Raw genomic sequence first — 21,662 nt, 5'->3', positions numbered from 1 at the left:
GACGTCCACCAGGGGGGCACATCTGGGCGCCAACATGCCTTTTCGGTGGTGGGCTGGCGTTGACATGGGCTCAAAAGCAAACTTTCCCTCTTACCAACTCTTTAGCCCTCCAAAGCCGGAGTAACAGGCACTCGCAACTGTGCCCGGCTGGTCCGCGCGTTGAGGAGCCGGCTCTTTAACCTGGTTATCTCACTGTTCGGTAAGCGGTGTGGTGCTAATGTGGTAGCAAACTCTGCACTCGAGTGTTTGTTGCTTTGTTTTTGCTGCTCGGCTGCTCCGTAACGTCATAAAGCCCATCTTAATATGGGCCCGGTTCGCCTCCTGCACGACCCATCACAGTCCACCACCACTCCACGACCACGAGCGAGCACCCAGCGCACCGCTGCTCGCGTCGGCCGCCCTCCGCATGCTTTTTGCTTCCCCGTCTCCGGCGACTCTGATCCCTCTCCTCTTCCAGTGCTCGATCGCGCACCAGGTTCCATACCACCGACTCAGTAATGTTCGTACCAACCCGGACGCAGCGACCTAGCTAGCCGCCCTCTCGCTGCAGCTCCGTGCCGCGGAGGCTCGCGACGCGTTCGACGGAATGCCGCACGAGCCATGGGACCGTCGCCCCAGTGGTGACGGGTCCTCATTCTTGCCGTGCCGTGTTCCTGCCTCGCTCAGGCCCTTCAATTCATCGGTGACGCTCGTCCGCTTTACGGTCTTTTGCGACGGCTTGTGGCCTCGTCATTGTCGCCGTCTGCCGGTCGAAGCACTTGTCATGGCCATGCGTGCGGAGGGGAGCCCGCGCGGGAGCGGATATACGGCCCAGGAATTGATTGATTGATTCAGATTCAAGTTGTGGGAGTCAACAATTGGTAGAGTGTGAATGTGTGATGGATATCTAGTTCATGGGCAGGCAGTGTGATAGTGCGGATGAGAAAAGGTGCGCGCCAGAGCCCTGAGAAGAGGAGCAAACATTAAACATGTGTCGAGGGATAAAGGTTTGTTCTCACTGTTTCGCAGGCAAAGTTTCTCCATGTCAGTATAAATGATCAACGGATCTAGCAATCTAGAGTCTGTTTACTTGGTTTAAGATTATGGTTCTTCAGATGAGAGTGTACTATTTTCAGATTAACACGATCATGTTTCTGCTTCCTATAAACATAGTTGAATGTTTCCATGTGTCCAAATAATCTCTTGAGCTGAATCTGGGAATTATTTTAAACGGTCTTTCTATTCAGACAGCTTTTATAATCTTGACAGGACTTCGTACCTTATATGATGCTGATGAGTTATTGCTATTCAAAACATGAGCTCATTGCACTAGAAGGCTTTACACAGTTTTGCAACAATAGCTGTCATATACTATATCTGTGCTCTTTGAGTTGTATTGCTACATGTTTTCTATTTCAATCCACAGGTTTTCTCAATTTACCTCTGGGCTCTGTATTGCAGGTAATAATGTACTGGACAAGTCTGATCTCCAATGCACATTGATCCCAATGTACGCCGAAGATTCTCAATCATACACTTACTGAAAACAATGTAGTATGCCTTATTTTGTTCCAAGACACGTTATCGTTACATTCTTTTCAACTCTGTTTGACTGAAGAAGTTTGGCCATCTTTGTCTTGGCAGAGAAAATTGCAGAAAAGATTTGTGAATCCATAGCAGCCAGAGTTCAGGGGGAGATTTGAGATCCTCCACAAGAACTCTAAAAATGGTTTTTCTGCTGGAAGTTCAACACCTCAAGTCCTTAACACAACACATAGCTTCACAACACTCTGCTCTTGATGATTACTTCAGGTGTCAATCTTGGCCGATGCCGATCTCTCCAACTCCCTTTGGAGTGAAGGAAGCCATATGCCATTGTTTTAGCTGGAGTACGTGGAGCAACAAAATCTGCATGTTTTTGCAAAAGGTTAGTCTCTTTTGAAGTAACTTGTGAAAGACAAATAGGGTGAGGTAAAATTGTTTACCATGCAACATGCATGATCATGAAAATCTCACAGGTTGCATACTGCCATACTGGTCTACTGACTAGCTTATTAAGAATAAGCTCAGTGTAACACTTGCAGCATGCTCTACCTTCAGATCGAGCAGCTGTGCACTGTCTCAGATTGATGATAATAATGACCAATTTTTGTACATGTGTTTGCGAGCTTCATGTAGTCGTTAACCTTTGTCTTTGATATTTCCGATGATAAAGCATTAGTTCCTCTACATCATCTTCGAGGGAAAGACAAATGGCCACATTTCAGATCTTTTACATGATCATAGTTTGCTTCCAAAGCTTTGCACTGGCCCTTGCAAATATTATACTCTGTTTCCTCCTTATGTGCAAAGAGGATGCATAAACTTGACTTGCTCCAAGGCCCATCAAGTGTTACAATGTTGTCATGTGTCATCGGGCTTAATTTGAACACTCGGCATTTGATAGAGACAATTGCAGTCTTAGCTGTTGAATGTAATCTTTTAATTTCTCCACAACATAATAATTTTGTTTCTTCACCTGTTGTAAAGGGCGCTTTTGTTTCCTTAAGATCCTAGTGGTGTGTGCGTGTTTTTTTGGTATGGGTTCTTGCCCCATTTTTTTCTTCTTAAAACAAGGATACAAAGCCCTCCTGCATGTCTGAGGAAAAAAAATGATACATTTTGTTCGTTTTGTTGCTTGACATGTTCATCTCGGGGATTGAAAATTGAAAACTTTAGTCTACATGGTATTCTTATATTGGAAACAATTGTTTTAATCCATCACAAAGTGATTAGTCTTACTGGTTCAGTTTAATGACTGATCCACAAGTCCTGAACATCCAATGCATCTTCCAGTGCTGATTCATTTCCAGCCGCACAGCTTTTATTTTATCACGCAGCATAATTGTTTCTATCTCGTGTTGCTTCTTGGGCTGCTATTACGAGTCATATATCATGTCCATGTCTTTCTTTGTCTTTCCATCTCCTATTTTTACACCTTCTCTGGGTTGGGATGTTCATGATATGTTCCCGAAGAAAATAAATACACACTGTTCTGCAACAAACTATGGATAACCATTATTGGGTTTTGATGTAACCTCTTTCGGTACAACTGGCTCGTCAACCTGATAAACATTCCAGGTGCATTATATCATCCTTTAGCCATCGTGGAAAGTCTGTGTCAAATGTTCTTATAAATTACATTTCTTTGTAGAGCCTTCTTCTTGAAGATAAAAGAGCATCTCCTTTCATCTTCTCTTTCATTGATCAGATGCCTTACGGCAGACATGTGTTTGGCATTGACGCATTAGCCAATTTCCAGGGATATATTCCTGCTTTCCAGAAATTTTATACAGGAAGATTATCATAACGTCAATTCTTGTAGTCAATTTAGTGGTAGGCAAGTGGCAAAAGAATTAAGTGTTAGAAACAAAATTTGTGTGTTTGATGAAGACAGGGTATTCTGCAGGAAAGCATATTGCACAAGCTTCGTCAGTTTACAAGTCTGTTAGCTGGGGAAGGATTTGGGAAGCGAGAGCTTTATCTTTAATTTCCCCTCTACAGTGATATTTTGTCATGCTATGTTTAATGAAATACATGCAGTGCATGTTCTCGAAAAAAAATATTTTGTCATGCTGCTTCATAGTTCTTTCTTGCACATGTGAAGATCGTTTCATCCTGAAACTGACCAGCATTCCAGCAATGATATTCTTCTTTGATGGCATGAATTTAGTAACATTCAATGAAGGTTCTGCCTTCATTCCCTGAAACTGACCAGCAACAATATTCTTGTTTCATGGCATGAATTTAGTAACATTTAACGAAGGTTCTGCCTATCTTCTCTTTACAATGCTTTTTCAGGTATATTTAAGACGGTCGGCAATTAAGTCATTGCTTATGCACATCCCAATAGTTTGTCGGCTGAGCGAAAAGTGAGCTTGAATTTTTCACTACAATTGGATTCGAGTTTTGTAATGCAGCTATCAACTGAACTGACCAAGGTAAGTGTGTGATTCTTTTAGTCATATGCTGTGCACGTAATCTTACACTTGTGCAATTTCTGCTACAAATCAATCTGTCTGGTGGCTTAGCAATGTTATTGCCAACTTGACCTTTATTTGGGCATCTATTTGGCATATTTTTCCTGTGTCTTGACTCAAATAGCTACAGAAAATAACTTGTGCGGATGCAAATCCTGAGAACAAACTTAGAATCTGCAGTTGACTTGATAAGATAATCCACAGGACCATGTCTGCATTATTTATGCTCCGCCGTTGCCTTAACGTCAGATGAATGACATGTCGCTGAAAGCACAATTCCATCTCCATCAAAGAACCGATTCGCGGTGTCTTGTGTGATACATTGAATACTCACAGTGACTTGAATTTCACCTAGAGTGCAGGAGATTGGCAATAAAAAACGGATGCTGTTGTGTCCTATTTTTCAGGTATGCCAGTCTAAGTTTAAGGTTAAAAAAAAACAGAACTTTGAAGTTGCTTGCAAATGGACCTGCTTCTCCTTTGCACCCCTTTTGCATACCCAGTTGTTACTACCAATTTCCTTGTGACACTTTGTTAACTGCTTGTGTTGAGCCTCATCGTTACCATAATAATATTGCAGTAGCAAACATCATTTTAAACCTCAAACCTCTTGGAAAAGCTGGTTGCTGTAAGCACTTTACCTGTTACCACAACATTATTATAGTTACAGTAGGACATGCAAGGTAGTATTGCTGAAGGGGTGAATTACATAGATGCATTGCATCCATCATTCTATTCGTTCTTTGCTCCCATTTTTTTTTCCGATCAAAAGTAGATCCAAAAAATACCATTCTTTCCCGGTAACCACCTTTACTGCTTTTCCTCAACTGGTAGGCCGCACGTACGGATAGTGCTAAGCTATTACTAGCCGTAGTGAGGGCTTAACAGCCCTACACCATCTTTTCCTCACCAGAAACACTATCTTACAGGGAAAAAGAAGGGCGCAAAGGCTGGCCGATGCATGGTGTGGTGTGATGACCCCATGCATCAACCTTGTAGTTGGCACCGAATCCCACTCTCCGAGGCAGCTTCACCATGACACCATCCATCCATCCATCCATCGATCTCTTTGGTATGCCCCGCTTCATCTCCCACCGCTTTCCTTTTCCTTTTGGTTTGTTTTTTGGTTCTCAAAAGTTGCGTGTCTTTAGCTCTTTCCAAGGGAGGGTACTTCCATCCAGCCTCCCCCCAGCACCCTGCTACCACTACTCACTCTCCCACTGGTCACTGCCTGCATTTCCATCCAAGGATGAGTGATATCTGTAATAACCCGTATGAACGGGACCTGGCCAATCTGGTCCAGTGGCTTCCGATTCCCGGGCTCTTGAACCTTCAAATCATGCTAACCATTAACAATGCAGGCCCTCCTCCCTTTTGCGATCGATTCGATTTTCTTCGTAGCGCTTTTACAGGGGGTGGCAGTGTGAACACGAGCCGCGACTAAGCGTTGGTGATGTTGGAGGTGGGGGAATAAAGCGTGCGCTTGTCATGTTGGCCTCTTTACGATTGCAAGTCTACGGTGCGAATAATCTGCTGTTGCTGTAGCCTAATTTTGTATTATTATTATTATTATTATTATTACCCGGCAATTTTCTGTGGCTGAGGAATGGTTTTGATTCACTGAATACCTCGTCCCCTTAATTCCCAATCGTACGTGCATATGCTGTGTACTTCTTCAGGAAAGTCCATTTCTGAATTTTAGATTTTTGTATTGCCCAGCTCACTCGCTATGAGATTGGATGAACTGTGGTGGTGGTGGTGTGGTACCCATTTTTTTCTTCTGAACTATAATTAACAGCTTGCCGGTATGCTCCTCTATGACTGTCTTGCAGGTTTACTTGCCGGTATGCTCCTGTCTTGCAGGGGGGGTCAGAGGACCGCGGGCGCGGTGGCGGTGCCGACCGCCGAGGCAGAGGGGAACCATGCTGTGGGCTGTGGCGTGTGCGGTCGTGAGCGGAATGGCAGTTTGGCCGGGCACTGGGAGAGGGCATGGCCGAGACGGGGGCGGTTGGCGGTTTTGTTGGAGTTGGAGGCGTGCAGCCGATGAGATGATGGCCTCGCCGTCCCGTGTGTCACGGCTACTTGTGCTTCTTGTGCAGCACCGGCCCGCCCGCCAGGCGCCAGCCATACGCCCGTTCTGTGAAGCCAGTCCACTGCTCCACTCCCAGGGAAAAGCAACACCCAACACAACACCACCATGGGCCACTCTGCCTGCTGCTCAGTCTGCTCATGATGTGCCTGTCCCTCTGATAACATCACAAGTCCAGTCTCTCTCATCAGTCGGTCCGGTCCAGTCCAGTCAAGTCGTCTGCCCTCCAGGCTCTTGGAGGCGCGCATCGTGCCCGTGACCTGTGTTTAGGGCCTGTTTAGAATGTGGATGAAAATTTTTTGGGTGTCACATCGGATGTGTCGGAAGGATGTCGGGAAGGGTTTTTAGAAACTAATAAAAAAACAAATTACATAGCTCGTCAGGAAACTGCAAGACAAATTTATTAAGCATAATTAATCTGTCATTAGCATATGTGGGTTACTGTAGCACTTAAGGCTAATCATGGAGTAACTAGGCTTAAAAGATTCGTCTCGTGATTCTCAACTAAACTGTGTAATTAGTTTATTTTTTTATCTACATTTAATGTTCCATGCATGTGTCCAAAGATTCGATGGGATGGATGAAAAATTTTTTGGTGGGAAACTAAACAGGGCCTTAGTTCGTCGTGGGAAAAATTCGCTGACAACTTCCGGCTTGTTTAGATGCAAAAACTTTTTTACATCTTGACACCGTAGCATTTTCGTTTTTATTTGACAAATATTGTCTAATTATGGAATAACTAGGCTTGAAAGATTCGTCTCGCGATTTACAGACAAACTGTGTAATTAGTTTTTATTTTTATCTATATTTAATACTCCATGCATCTGCCGTAAGATTCGATGTGATGGGAAATCTTGTAAAGTTTTGGGTTTTTGGATGCATCTAAATAAGGCCTTAGCATTTTTTTTTGTTTGTAGTAATTATTGTCCAACTATGGACTAACTAGGATCTAGAGATTTTTTTTGTAAATTCTGACCAAACTGTGTAATTAGTTTTTTTATTTGTCTATATTTAATATTCTATGTATGCATCTAAAGATTCGATCGGACGTTTGAAAATTTTTAAGTTTTTGGATGGAAGTAAACAAGGCCCAAGGGGTGCTAGCGCGTGCAGGCGTGTTTCCGCTGTGGAGTGGTGGTTGGTGAGACGGGAAAGATGACGAGCGGTGTGGCCAAAACTGGCAGCCGGAGTTGTGTCGTCGTATCCCCGTTGCCGGATACAAACGCTGCTGGGTTCGGTTCGGTTACGTTACGTGCGACGTGCACGGTGCATGTGAGGGTGCATTTGGCCTGACGCAGCGCACATCACACAAGACAAAAACCGGGGCCAAGGACCCGGCAAGGAAGCAACCAACACCGCCGTGAGCCACATGCGCCTCTCCCACGGCAGCCCGACACATCAAGGAGACCACACATGGGAGTAGGAGGCGTGCCCCTACTCTAGCCTGGAGCTGCAGCCTGCAGGACTGGAGGCCTGGACCTCGAGAGCATTGCCCTGCCCTGCCCTGCCTTCATTTCGAGGGAGCCTCATGCTTTCTGTCCGGCAATCGCCAGCGCTGGAAATGAAGCTTCTCGCGAAGTTTGGCGTTGTTTAGTTGCGAAAAAATTCGGATTTCGCAACTGTACACTTTCGTTTTTATTTGATAAATATTGTCTAATTATAAACTAATTAAGATCAAAAGATTCGTCTTGCGATTTACAGACAAACTATGTAATTAGTTTTTGTTTTGCCGCAAAATTCGATGTGACGGAGAATCTTGAAAACTTTTTAGATTTCGGGGTGAACTAAACAAGCCCAATTTGTCTCCGTCTTCGTCCTGCAAGATTTGTGGAAAACGCCTAAGTATGATGAAGGATTAGTTTATGATGATCCGTTCACATTTGATTTGTACTAATAATAATAATAACAAGGTAAAACAACGATGGAAGATGAAAGCCAACGGATCCAGCCGTGACATGTGCCAGTACACCAAGCACATGCATGCATTGGCTACCACCTACACGATGCATAGCAGGCGGTGCTCCGTGTGTGTGTGTGTGTATATATACACACACACACACACACCAGGCCCCGGCGAGAATCAGGGCCGTCCAGCTGCCGGTGCACGGCGGGACAAGGCGCTGGCGCCAGCGGGCCCCCGCGCGCCATCTGGTGGCGCCTCACCGCCCGACACGAGCTGGACCCTGGATCACCCACCCGACCCGATCGACAAGTCCTCGCGGACCGATGCTGGCAGTGGCACTGCCACCGTGGCGTGGGTGGGGCCCGGCTCGGGGGCCTCCCCTGCGTGCGTGGTGCGGTCAACAGGTGCACTGCACGGAAGCAGAGCAGGCGATACAGGGAGCTGCTGTGGACTGTGGACTGTGAAGGACAGACAGCACATCTCTCCATGGCCCACATGCTCCGGTTCCATGCTCTCTTCTCTTGGCTAGTCCGGCCAGGCCAGGCCCGGTGACGCTGAAGATCTTCTGCCTGATTTTCTGCCGTAGGGTTTCTCCCTGTGGCCGTTCTGCTTGCAAACATGGCATATCAAAGTGCCTGCGTCCTTTGATTGATTCTGTTGTAAGTACGTACTGGTTTGTTCATGTAGAATCCCATGTCAATCCAGACCAGTTGGAAGCATAAAGTTTTTTTTTTTTGGAAAAATCTGTATGTTGCCTGGGCATTCTTTTTGTTTGCGTCACTCGAATTTGTGGTCGTCCGATGTTTTCCTTGAGCTGATCCAGTCCGTCCATCTTTCTTTACTCTTTGCTTTGTGGGTCCTTTTTGTCAACTGTCACTGTTTGGATTTTTGGGAACCACACCCATTAATTGCAACTCTTTTCACCGAGTGCAGTTACTCTCCTTATTTTTCTCACCCTTAGATTCTCACGGTCTCTGTTTGTAATATTTACATTGATTTTATCAGTGTAAATCTCTTGTATTACTGGTGTAGATATGGTTTCTTTATCTGCTCTATGTAATTTGTTTGTAATATTTGTTTTCAATTTGAATTTCCTTCAATTTGCCTTCCATAAAAATAATTTGTCATTTGTATTTTTCTGCAATCTAGAATGTGTATGTTTTCTTTGTTTTTCAATTTGAGTTTCTTCCTATTTGCCTTTAATAGAAAAAAGTTACCACATTTTATTTGATTTTTTATTTGTTTTTATTTCAATTTGTTTGTTGATAGAATTAATTTTGCTATTTTTTGAATTTTTATTCAGTTTTTTCCTCCTTTCTTTTTTATCTGGTCCCTTTGATATGGATCTTGTAATATTAAATTTCGGGTATTTGATCGTCTCCTGTCACCCATTATTTACTTGATGTGAGATTTGAGTGTTTTAAAGGCTTCTGTCACCTGCGTGACAGGAGGCTTTGAAACACCTGAGTTTGCGGTAGACAGATTCTTTTTTTTTTTGGCTGAACGGTGAACCTGAACGTGAACCCCTCTTGCTGAACCCCACAATTTGCTTGAGCGTATCGTTCATTCTTTTCTTCATTGACATCATGCACGGCGAGATTATTCCAGCAACGCCATTATCGACCCCATATATATTCCTGCTGAGACGACGGCCATGTTTTATTCCTCACCGTCGTTAGCGGACGCACAACGTGGCCGAACTGGGTACTCCAATCCAAATCCAAAATCCAATCCATGCCGACGGCCGATGCTTTGCCGCCATTTTCTCTCTGCATGCAAAGCGCCGGCGCTTTTCCACGATGATTGCCCGTCTTTGCATCTCCCCTGCTGCAGCGCAGCGGCAGGAGAACAATCACAAGAGCATAGAACAAGCAGGGGGGATTCGGTTCTGCCAATGCCCGCGGCGAATTCCATCATGACGACAAGACAATGCATTGCAGCATATGTCCTTGGATCAGCAACAGTATCATGGACATGGATCATCCTGTGTAGGCCTGGTTCCATTTGTTTTGCCAGGAATAGACGGGGAACTTACTTGGTTTAGCAACTCTGGTTAAGCTGCAATGTGCCCACTTTTGAGCATGGCAGAAAGGAGCGGTTCACACACCGAAAACACAGTTGTTAGATCAACTCCAAGAGTCATTCATTATTTCCACGAATAGAGATTTTGATGAAAAAATATATTCTCCAACGATTTGTTTAATTAGATCTCTAAATATTGATATTATCTATTCTAGATTTCTTATTTATCTAAAGATGAAGAGTGGAATTAGCTCTCTAAAGTGAGCATAAGATATTGAAAAACCATTGGAAGTTAGAAAAATGCACATATTTTTTTTTTATAAAAATAGCTCTCAAAATGATGATTTAGATAGTAAGTTTAAAAATGAATGTTGAAGTGCTCTTATAGAGATGCACGTGGAGTCCGAGCCCATATAACTCTTGCTTTGTTTTACAGGGGAATCAAATATTTTTAGAATGGAGGGAGTACCTTGGGTATTCTAGTTCACTTCATCAAATTTTTGGGCCCGAAGTAATTAGAACTTGCATCCGAATGATGCTAGCTTTTTATACCACCACCAGCTAATGGAACAAAATAATGGTCGTGAACACTTTGTCAGTCTGGAACATTAACACTTTAACAGTCTACCTAATGTCGATACTAGCTGCTTTAATCCGTGTCCGACTGGATACCGGAACGTCTACGGGGATAACGGACAGGTAGATTCAGAGCCTTGCTGAAGCCACCCACGACCACGAGCAGCAGAGCTTGTTTAGGAGGCTAAGCAACCGGAGTCCTATACTAGTGGTATATCTAAACTCTGGCCAAGTGCAAATCGGAATCCCACTCGGGAACAAATTTTGCCGGCCGCGGGGCCGCCTTTATGCTTGCTTCCGGCGGGCGCCCATGCGGTGGCCGCCTTTATTCCCGATCGTTGTTTTTGTTCCGCGCCATTGCTGCTCGCAGCCGGAGACTCTTCTCCGTCGTCCAATTGTCCGCCTCTCTCCCACTCCCAGACCCAGCTCCGCCGCACACGCCATTCTCGTGCAGAGGGCCCCCCCTCCTTTGCCAGGTGTCTCTTCTTGCCTTGCCGCGCTCGAAGTCTCGAACAAGGAAGCACCAGTCTCTCCGTAACTCAGATCATCTCTTACCACAATTCGATGTGCTTTTCTAATGCATGGATTTCATACAAGGATACACGCCTCATATTTTTCACAGGAACGAATTTCATCAGTTCATGATTTGTAAGTTGGGGGCTAGGCTAGATATGATCGAATTGCGGATGCCGGCCGGCCGTTTAGAACTGCAACATGTTGTTCGCTTGAGCTTATCAGCCTTAGCCATTCAACGAAAAACAAGAAAATTTCAAAACGCCATAACCATTGATTGATTTCACAGCAATAAAAAGAGAGTAGCAACACGGGCGGTAGAATGCGCTGGTTACTCTGCACCACGCCTACGTTTTACAACATGCAAACCACAATCTACTCTGCAAATCAACATGAGCAGAGCGGACCGGGGCTGCAAGCCAGGCAACGGACGGCTTTTTACTCCGATTAAAAGGTACTAGGACATAGCATACTACTAATAAGCAGACGACCAGATCAGATGAGATCATTACAACGACGACGGTGAAAAGTATTTTTTTGCTCGCAGTAGGATCATTAGTCCTAGCTAAACCGGGCTTGTGGTAGGAATTTTCACGGTTGGCTGGCCGACGGTGGCCGGCCGGCGGTCAGCACCGCCACGCCGACACGGACACCAGCTCGCCGCGCTGCCAGTAGAGGCAGAGCGCGCCGCCGCGCTTCTCCACGCGGAACCCCATGAGCGCCATCCTCTTGAGGAGGGCCTCGGCCTGCGACTCGGCGAACGTGCTGGCCTGCACCGGCACGAACCCCGCCGACGCGAACACGGTCCGCCACGCCGGCGGCGGCGCCGACGCGCGGTGGCGCGACACCACGCGCAGCTCCACGTCGGGCTGGACCAGGAACCGCTCGATCCTGGCCACCGCCTCCGCGTCCGCGCCCACGGCGTCGACGGAGTCGAGCAGGGACACGCACGACTGGAACGCCTGGAACAGGTGCGTGGCGAACGGCAGCTCCGTGCGGTCGCAGCCGTGGTCCACGGAGACCACCACCTTGGCGCCGAGCCGCTTCACGAGGCGGAGCACGGCCGGCATTGCGGCCACGTGGGCCGACCCGACGGGGAGGTGCACGGCCACGGCGTCGCCGCTGGTGATGGCCACCAGCTCCGCGGGGTCCAGGGTGTCGATGTTGAACACCGCGAACTGGAGGAAGACGCCCAGCTCGCGGGCGAAGCCGGAGAGGTTCTCGTGGATCAGGTTCAGCTCCAGCGGGTGGTGCGACGCCGATGTCACCAATGCGGTCACCTTGAGCGTCGCCGCGGGGCAGCGCTGCGCGAGCTCCTGCATCAGCGACGCCCACTGCTCGCCCATGCCAATGTCGAAGTCGAGCACGTGGATGCGGCTGGCGCCGCCGAGCTCGTCCAACACCGCCTGCACGCAGGTCAGGTGCGCGAACTGGAGCACGGGGGAGACCTCCGAGAAGGCCTTGTACGCCCCGAGCTTGAGGACCACGTCGTACGGCGTGGAGACCGGGGCCGCCGGGGCCTCGCCGGTTGGGGAGAGCGCCACGCGCAGGGCCTCCTTGAAGTAGAAGGCCGAGCGGAGCAGCGGCGTCCCGGCCGTTGGGACGGCGGGGAGCCGATAATTGAGCCGCGCCAATATCTCGCGGGCGCCGAAGGCGTCGCCAGCCTCGGCAAGCTTGGCCGCCTCGGCAAGCTGGTCCACCGCAGCGGTCGCCTCGTCGTTAGCTGCCTCCGCCTTGGGCTTCAAAGCGGGCGCGAACCCGCCCGGCTGGGCGACGGGCCCAGGGAAAGATGGCAGCTTTGGCGCCGGCGCGCCGGCCATGGGGTGGGGTCGCTTCGGCTGCGGCGCCGCGTCGAGGGATGCGTGGGAGTGCGAGCCGAAGAAGGCGGCGTGTGGCTGGGGGTGGTGCTGGTGATGGTGGACCAGGAAGTTGGGCGTGTGGCCGAAAGGCACCGCCTTGACGTCCTCCATGGCCGGCGCGAACGGCATGCTGGCCCCGAACGCCGGCGACATCATGGACGGCGCGTGGTCCAGCTCAAGGACCGGCGGGTCCATGACAGACCCCATGGCCGCAGACGCGTCCTCGCCGCCAATGATCCACCTGAGGAAGGTGTGGTCGGGGGCGAGTCCCGGCGGCGCGGCGCCATCGGACAGGACGGCGCCGGCGGCGTCCCACCCTTCGCCGGCGCTAAGGCCCATGTCGAGCGGCGTGAGCTGCCACTCCTCCTTGCCGCCCGCCACGGCCTCCTCCCCGGGCCCTCCCCCTGGCCATGCCGCCGCCACCGGCGGCGGGGAGACGTTCTTGGCGTTGGCACCGGCGAGGGCCGCCACACCGGCGGTCGCGGCGCCCAGGGGCGACGACAGCGTGGAAACCGAGGTCGGAGGGCTCGGGCTCGGGCTGTGTCGGTGGTCAAGCACCGAGGTGGGCTCCCAGAGGTCGCCGGCGCCGGAGACTTTGCCGGCGGCGAGCCCCTGTCGTTGCTGTTGCTGCTGCAGCAGTGTCCCCGCGTGCCCTTCTCGTGCGCTACCAGCAAAGAGCATTCCTCTCATCTAAACCAACTCCTCATAACAGCAAAAGCATGCGACCAGGAATGGCGACGGTTGCTGGTCCGGCTGCTGCTTCTTCTTCTTCTTCTTCTTCCTCCTCCTCCCGACACGTCTTGTCCTATGGCCTTTCAGAGAGCGCTTGATTGTAGAGTCCAAGGACTCATCATTCAGTACGCTCTCGTACTACCAGCTCTTCTCCCTCTACCTCTTCTGTTGTTCTGTCTGCGTGGTGGTGGTCTGGTCTCTCTTGCGTTTGTGATGAGAGGTAGGGGGTGTGTGGGGGAGGAGAGAGTATTTTATTCTCCTGGCAGCGGCTTGATCTCGAAATGATAGCGTACAACATGAAAAAGGCAATAAAGTGGGGGTGGCCTTCCCGCTGTGGACTTGCCTTCCTCCTCCTCCTACTGTCCTCCTCCCCTCCTCTCCCTTTCACTCATTTCTCTCTCTACATCGCTTTATCTCTCTGTCCATACAGTAGAGTAGGAGGAGTAGATTTTCCTTGAATAAAAAAAATAAAAAAATTGGCTCAAAGGGAGGAAGGCTTTAGCACTGTAGCTATCGTTTTGGTGCAAAAGGCTGCGCGCTGTGCAAAATTCCTGATGCATGGTGCAGGAAAGAGATATTTCCGCAGACATAATACTGTTTGAGAAACTGTGCCCTAGCTTCTAATGTTGAAGCTAGGAGCTTCTGTAGCGACCCTGCAAGCTCACTTTGCCTCACAAGAATGATCTTTGTTCAATTCAATGTAGAGTACGTAGAGGAACCGTAGCCTAACAATTTATTTCTACAGCGAAACATGGGAGTAGGCTGGCTGATTTTGATTTTCGGGTATACTAGTCTTGATTTGTTATTTGTTGTGAGAGAAAAATATTTTGTTCCTGAGATGAAAAGGGTATAGATTGTTACGCTTTGACACGCTGCAGCACAGGAAAAAAAAAGTTAAATTAGTTCGGCCCAACGTTGCACGAGCAGCAGAAGTTGGTGGGCGCCGGTGTGCTAGCACCGTGCGCGGCCGAGAGGGAGTGAGGAGGTTTAGGTTCATCATCTCATCATGATCATGAGGTTTAAAATGACAAGTTATCTTTCCAATATTGTGTTGATACATTTATATAAAGAGAAAAACTTCTTATCTCTGTATCAAGTAGCAGTATGGTACTAATTGAGCTTCTATATGTTCTACTTCCATTCATGGATTATTGGGCTCTAAACTTAAATCCACCCCTTAATAAAAAAATCCCATAAGTGAATAATTATTATGTTTTAGTATAAATCTAATGCATAACGTGTATAATTGTTTCTTGGGCACATCGCCAATAATACTAACCCAATGTAGATTGGTAGTATCCATTAGCACACAGAGAGTGTCAGCATACAGATTCTAGGGAATGGCTGCAAAGCATAGCAACAACAGAGAGAATTCACAAAATTTCTTGTTGCCCGTCAATGATCTGTGCCCATGAATGGTTGCACTTTGGCCAATCGGGCCCGGAGCCGATGAAATGTGACATCGGCAATGCTCCATCGTATCAGATGTGCAGTGCAACGCAGTTGGTGTGGTGTGCATCATGGCTGCACTGCACTGCACTGCACGAACGCTCTCCCCTCCCTTTCCTGTCGTCGTTCACTGCAGCTGCAGCTCGGTATATTCAAGGCTCCAAGTCCCAAAGGCGAGTGAATAATCAAGGACACAGGAAAGGTATGGAGCGAAAGCTGAAGGCCGGCCGGCCGGTCGCTCCAAAATGCACCATCATTTGCTGCCCACATTCATCATGTAGTAGTATAGTTACCTTTTGACGCTCAAACACCACTTTTAAATTTTACTAACACATAAAAGTAAAATGAAGATCCTCGCATTAGCAACCACTTCAAATCTGAAACGCCTCCTGAAAACTTTGAAACAGAATGGTTTAATTAAGGACGGTTTGGTGAGAGGCTTTGGCAACTCTCAAAAACAGCTCCAGTTCTACTGCTTCGGAAAATTATAAATCTTGACCTTTTCTCCTAATATAAAACGGCTTCTGTGGAACGTTGCCGCTAAAGTCGTTTTCTGCGCTGTCGCTTCATACAGCTGAAACCGGAGCCACTTGATTCTAGGGCCATACACAGTACCAAACGACGACTGAAACTGCAATTACTGTGGATTGGGGTAGATGATATGTCAAGGCAATAGGAACGTGGTTCAATGTTTGGAGACGAGAGAACATCTGTTGATCACCATCGTCATACAGGAGTAAATGCGACCAGCTGCTATAGCACCTCATTGTCCCGTGGTCCATGATCTGTTGCTGTTTATCAGTTGTTAACTCAAAGACTGTTTCAATTCATTACAAGTATATACACTGTACTGCTCTTTATTTTCTTACTTGGTGTTCTCCAATCATGCATGATCTTCTAGCAAAAGTAATAAACTACTGACTAATAAATAACATGTCCATTTTATTGGTGCCTGCACTACTACTACTCTGCGATATTTTAATCTGTCTTTGTTCTTCTATCAAGATCAGTGCATGCACGTACTAGTAGCCAACAAGAAACGGCAACTGATGTTGCCAGTCCAAATGGCATCTGGTTCCTGTCCATTTTCTTCAGACGAAACGTCTTAACTTGAGAGACTTGGAAGGCAGGATTACATGTAAAAAAAAAACGTCCACGCCCAGTGCGTCGATAGATGGGGTCAAATCACGCTGCGCCCGGCGTTGTTGCTGCACCAAGAATCAACACGCAAATAAATATCTGCCTCATGCATGATAAAGTGACGATGGACCAAGCGACCCACACGAACTGTTTAACTATAACCGACTGATGGAGACAAATTAACCGCGCTACTACCCTTTCGTTTCAATGTTCCAACAACAAATAATCTCACTTGTTCACTAAAAAAAAAATAATCTCACTTATAACAGGATGAAACATACATGGTCATATGTCCACATCATTAATAAGCGATTAGCAATAGCACTGTGCACAATTAAAGGGCATGGGTCCAAGCACTTTTTTTAGATAAAAGAAGAATTATATTAGATTATAGCCAGGTACATATCATCACATTAGAAGCAGCACTCGTATGTATCCAGAAATTGATTTTCATCTATATTGTGTTCATACTGTAAATAGTTTCAAATTTCAAATACAAACCTATATGATGCTTCGTATAGATGACCGCGTAAGCAAACACTCAATAAAAGGTCTGAGCACATATGCCCAATGAATGACAGCCAATATTTCTACACGTGGAGTTGAGAAAATTCTTCTTACTCGTCCCTTTCTTCTTCTTCTTTTGGCCACTGAACAATGAGGAATATAGATCTAAAACTTATTCTTCGTAGTTTTTCATCATGGTCAGATCTAACCACAACGAAAAAGAAGAGATAAAAAAATTATTTTATGGCGGTGACATCATCTCTGCCTTGATGTTGTCATTCGTAAAGAAAAGTCTCCATGCTGTCAAACCCATAAAGTTGCTGACACCGTAGTTGTTGCCCTCATATTTAATAGAGTAGCTATAATGGATAAAACGAATTGACCTTGCCCCCTCGTCGTCGCTGTAGAGGAGGAGATAAACCTCCAATGCTAAGAAACTTGTCATACAAAGACCCTAACCATAAGAATTCGATCTACTAGAAAAACTTATAAGAAACAATGGATCTCCAATCCCACTGCCCTCTGGCAAGATGCCGGAGGGGGAAGGGCGGTGGTGGAGGTGGGGCAACAGTGGTAGTAGGGCGAGTCGCAAAGCAATATGGGTCCGAGCACTTGATCAGTTTAATCCATGCATGTCATACATCTCACATATGCTGAACATATATATAGCTAGAACACCAGATATTCAACAAGTCATTAATGACTGGAAACACATTTGGAAGTTAAAATGCCCCTAAGAAAATGCAAATAGTCTTGTGGAGGTTGGCTCTTTTGATTGTTTGCCTACGGGACAACAACTTTTATGCCGACATATTTATACCATTGATGCTTGTTGCTTTTGTGGACAGGTAGAAACTGTGTCTCATGCCTTCATCAAATGTCAATACGTGGTAGAAATATGCATGAAATGAAGAAATGGTGTGGTATAAATTGTAAACTTAAGCCGTTTATTTCTTCAAAGCGAATGACTATGGGAGTTTTTGGCTAATGCGTTTATATAAAGAGAGGCTACTATCTTTAATTATTTGGCAAAGTTGGGATAATAGGAATGACGTTAGAAATGGGGAAGATATTGTTCACCAATATCAGATAAAAACATATATTCAAGTGATAACACTTTGCAATGATGTTCCCAACTTTTTCAATAGGTGTGAGCCTAATGCATTACCAAACTATGGGTTCCATTACTGGGGAATATTGAGTTAAGGCAAATGTTGATGCTGATGTTTTTAGTGAATCGAAAAAAATGAAAGTTGGATGTGTGATACAGGATCACAATGGAAGTTTCTTGGCTGTAACAAACCAAGTAATTGCGGAGTCTCTAAACCAGAAATGTGTAACAACCCAAGTAATTGCGGAGTCTCTAAATCAGAAATGACTAAAGCTTTGGCTGGCCGATGTGCTTTAAAGTTCATATATGATCAACACTTCAAGAAAGTGGTTGGATTGCTTAAACTTGGTACGATAGCTCATGGAAAAAAAAGTCTGGATAGATCTCATATAGGAGCAATCATCTAAGACATCAAGATAATGAAAAATATTTTTGGTGATATTTATTTTGTCTTTGTTTGTTGAAATTGTAATGAGATAGCTTATGTATTAGCTAAGTTGGCTACCAAAACACTGGTTTAATAAATGAAGCCCCGAAGTTTATTCGGATTTTACTTTGTAACGATCATTTAAGGTAATGAAATTGCCATCATTAACCACGCGCGTACGAGTACAGCTCGTTGAATTCTCATGTTCTGAACATGGTTAATTGGTTATATCATGTTGCAGCATGTTGGGCATGTCTGGTAGGCGAGTTTACTCCGCATGCATGTTGTGCATATCTACGGCTAGATCACGGTACGTTACCAAACGTCCAAGTAACATATATAGCTGCTAAGTAAAGATAAATAAAAATATACTATAAGCAATGATGAACCACTAGCTAGCTGCTGCTAGTCCAATATATTTCTTTGGTGTGAATTGAAGCGAGGAGACATGACACATCAAGCATTGAAAGCCATGTGAGCCTCCGCATAGTTTATTCCGTCATCGATCGATCTCACAGACTGATTGATTATGATCGAGTGATTAGCCCGGCCGGCTCCCCGGGGCAGTTAGCTAACAGCAAGATTAGCTGAATGTACCCAGGTCGGTGCAGTCTGGAGTCGGGAGTCTGCAAATACTTTAGTGTTCATGCTCATGCCTGAATTTGTAATCCAAGAGCAGTACAGGCATGACGCATGCGCCGTTCCACAGTCGATGACAGTGATTGTTTTCAAATGTTCTGGTGTCTGTCGAGCTGTTTTAATCTCTCTCACCAACCTGACTGTTTGTTTATAACTGACTGAACAAAATTTTTTTATCCGGTGGCAATGCAAAAGTCCAAACCATCAGACAGAAGTATGTTAATTTTTGTTTCGATAGCAGCGGAAGTATTGGGACTTGGGAGTTTTGGTACTTTATTTCTCGTCTATATACTTCTCCCTGTAATAATATATACTCCTAGCAGTACAATAATACTAATATATATACTGAGGGGTGGGGGTGATTGCATCTCGACGGAGCAGCTAGCTGGACAGCCGGAGGCGACCCTAAGCCGGAGACAGATTGATTTGCCGGTCTGATCTGTGCTGACGGCACGCAGGGGCAAAATCATTTTGATGTGGATGCTCATGGAAACATCTGCATCAGATGTCGGTACTATGTTTAATCCCGTCACCTGCCAGCGAGTTAACAACACCAGTACTAGTTAGCTTATTGCTGCTTCGGTGGCGGGTCGCGCTGAGGGCAAGGGAGCTGCATATAAACAACTGCAACTGTGTCTCGACCATCAAGTGCAAGTTGCTTGCTTGATTATGCTTATATATATGTTTATTAGTCTGGTATGATTTAAACAAATCCATGACGACAGTTTTTTTTATAAGGACACTCAAAAGAGTGTCTCGTCGATCATTTTCTTGCTTCGAACCTCCGCTATCAGCCAGAGCTTGAAGAACAAAGGGACACATGCAAATATTTTCGCCAAACAAAACATTGAAGATCGCAAAAACCAAAGCTTGCTGTTGATAACGAGATTTAATATCCATTTAAAGGTCTGCGGCTAAAGAAACCCTATAAAAAAACGTAGGTTTATTTTTTTTAAACAAAGCAATCATTTTATTGCCTTCTCATAGGTTCACTTGAGTTACCCAAGAGATTACAAACTCTGGAAGGGGATCAGTCCAGACATAGGATTGATCCGGGTCCCAACTCAAGCCAACACGAGCAAGTTCATGAGCACAACTGTTACAAGATCGTGGCACATGAACCACATCTACATGTACAAAATTCAAAAAAATAAGAAATTTTGCTTCTCTAATGAGAACACCAGCAGCCGAGAAATCATAGTCATTAGAATGAAGCGCCCGTACAAGAACTGTTGAGTCTGATTCTAGGATAAAATGAGTTATAATTAGTCACCATTAGAAAAAAAATGTTAAAGGTCTTGGACCTTATTGTAGAACAGACTGCTTATTGTAGAACAGACTGAAAGAAAACTCGAGATTACCGTATCGAAAACCAACCAATTGCTTCATATGATAAACACAACAAGTGCCAAAATTTAAAGAAGTTTAATAGATTTGTCAAACCAAAATTTCACCGGCCCTTCACCGATGTCAGCTGAAACATCATCGAGTTAGGGAGAGACCCCGTGACAATACCGGTAGAGAATAAAACTGTTCAAAGAAACAGTAGTATTTTGGGAAAAGTCCATTTTAGGTTCTCAATTTCTACAAAAGTCTAATTTTATCTCTGACTTTAAAACCGGACAAAATACATCCCTCAACTTTAAAAACCGTGCATATTACATCCTGGCCTGGTTTTGAAAGCGGTTTTGTCTTTTTCTTTTTATTTATTTCGGCTGAAAGTTTTGAAAAATAACATACAAATCATAAAATAGAAAAATTAATTGTGTTGGACTTCATATGAGTAGATTTACACATTGAATATATAATATAGTATGTTTTAGTATAAATTTTTCAATGCAGCTTTAGATCTATGCTTTTCTGTAATTAATTAGACTAATTATAGCTACAGTTTCTATGGTCTAATAGTGATGAAATTTATATGTTGGGCTAATTATTCTATGCTTGAGTTGTAGTAAAAATTTCATACTCATTGAATCATGTATTATTTAGTTATAAATTTATTTAGGTCTATGCTTGTTAAATCTTAATAAATCTATAACTAAATTATACATGATCTAATAAGTATGAAATTTTTCCACAGTTTAAATATATAATAATTAGCCCAAAATAAAAAATTCACCACAATTAGACCATACAAACTATAATTATAGATTATTGTAATTAATTATAGAAAAACACTGATCTAAAGCTACAACAAAAACTTTATACTAAAACATATCATATTATATATTCACTATATAGATCTACTTATCTGGAGTCCAAAAAATCAGATTTACTATTTTATGAATTTTATGTGATTTACTATAATTTTACAAATATTCAGCCGAAATAAATAAAAATTAAAAAGATAAAACTGCCTTCAAAACCGCTAATGTTCATATCAGAGACGCAATATGAACGATTTCAAAAGTTAAGGAATATATTTTACCTTATTTTAAAGTTCAGAGATAAAAAACAGATTTTCGCAAAAGTCGAGAGACCTAAAGTAATCTTCTTCCTAGTATTTTTGATGGATCTTTTAGAGTAAAATTTCGAGAGGCAGTGTTCTGAAGCCCAGTGACCGTCATTTCCGAGAATGCAAAGCCCAGTGAAAGTGTGGCCCAGCAAACGTATCTGACCCAGTGGAATCCACAAAGGCTGCCCAATCTGCTTCCAGATACACAGCACACGAGGCCCCGAACAAAGCCCACTCAG

At 45.1% G+C, this 21,662-nt stretch overlaps 1 protein-coding gene and 1 long non-coding RNA gene across 6 annotated transcripts; one reads left to right on the top strand and one right to left on the bottom strand.

The window, feature by feature from the left end:
* LOC110434326 lies at window positions 117-6,455 on the top strand. 5 transcript variants are annotated; one of them, XR_002451757.1, is made up of 5 exons: window positions 117-986; window positions 1,441-1,906; window positions 3,820-3,959; window positions 4,928-5,517; window positions 5,831-6,454. It is a non-coding gene; the product is annotated as an uncharacterized LOC110434326 (long non-coding RNA). The 5 variants fall into 5 exon arrangements; XR_002451749.1 differs by having other exon boundaries at window positions 137-986; window positions 4,928-5,070; window positions 5,831-6,453; XR_002451756.1 differs by having other exon boundaries at window positions 165-986; window positions 1,441-1,530; window positions 1,624-1,906; window positions 4,928-6,455.
* On the bottom strand, window positions 11,356-14,013 carry LOC8058755 (scarecrow-like protein 6). The gene has a single exon (XM_002464925.2). It carries the CDS (start codon window positions 13,648-13,650, stop codon window positions 11,728-11,730), a length of 1,923 nt encoding a protein of 640 aa, XP_002464970.1. The 5' UTR covers window positions 13,651-14,013; the 3' UTR covers window positions 11,356-11,727.

Source organism: Sorghum bicolor, chromosome 1 (assembly GCF_000003195.3).
Source record: "Sorghum bicolor cultivar BTx623 chromosome 1, Sorghum_bicolor_NCBIv3, whole genome shotgun sequence".
Classification (NCBI taxonomy): Eukaryota; Viridiplantae; Streptophyta; class Magnoliopsida; order Poales; family Poaceae; genus Sorghum; species Sorghum bicolor.
Note: the sequence above shows the minus strand (reverse complement) of the source record. Positions and strands in the feature narration are given on the sequence as shown.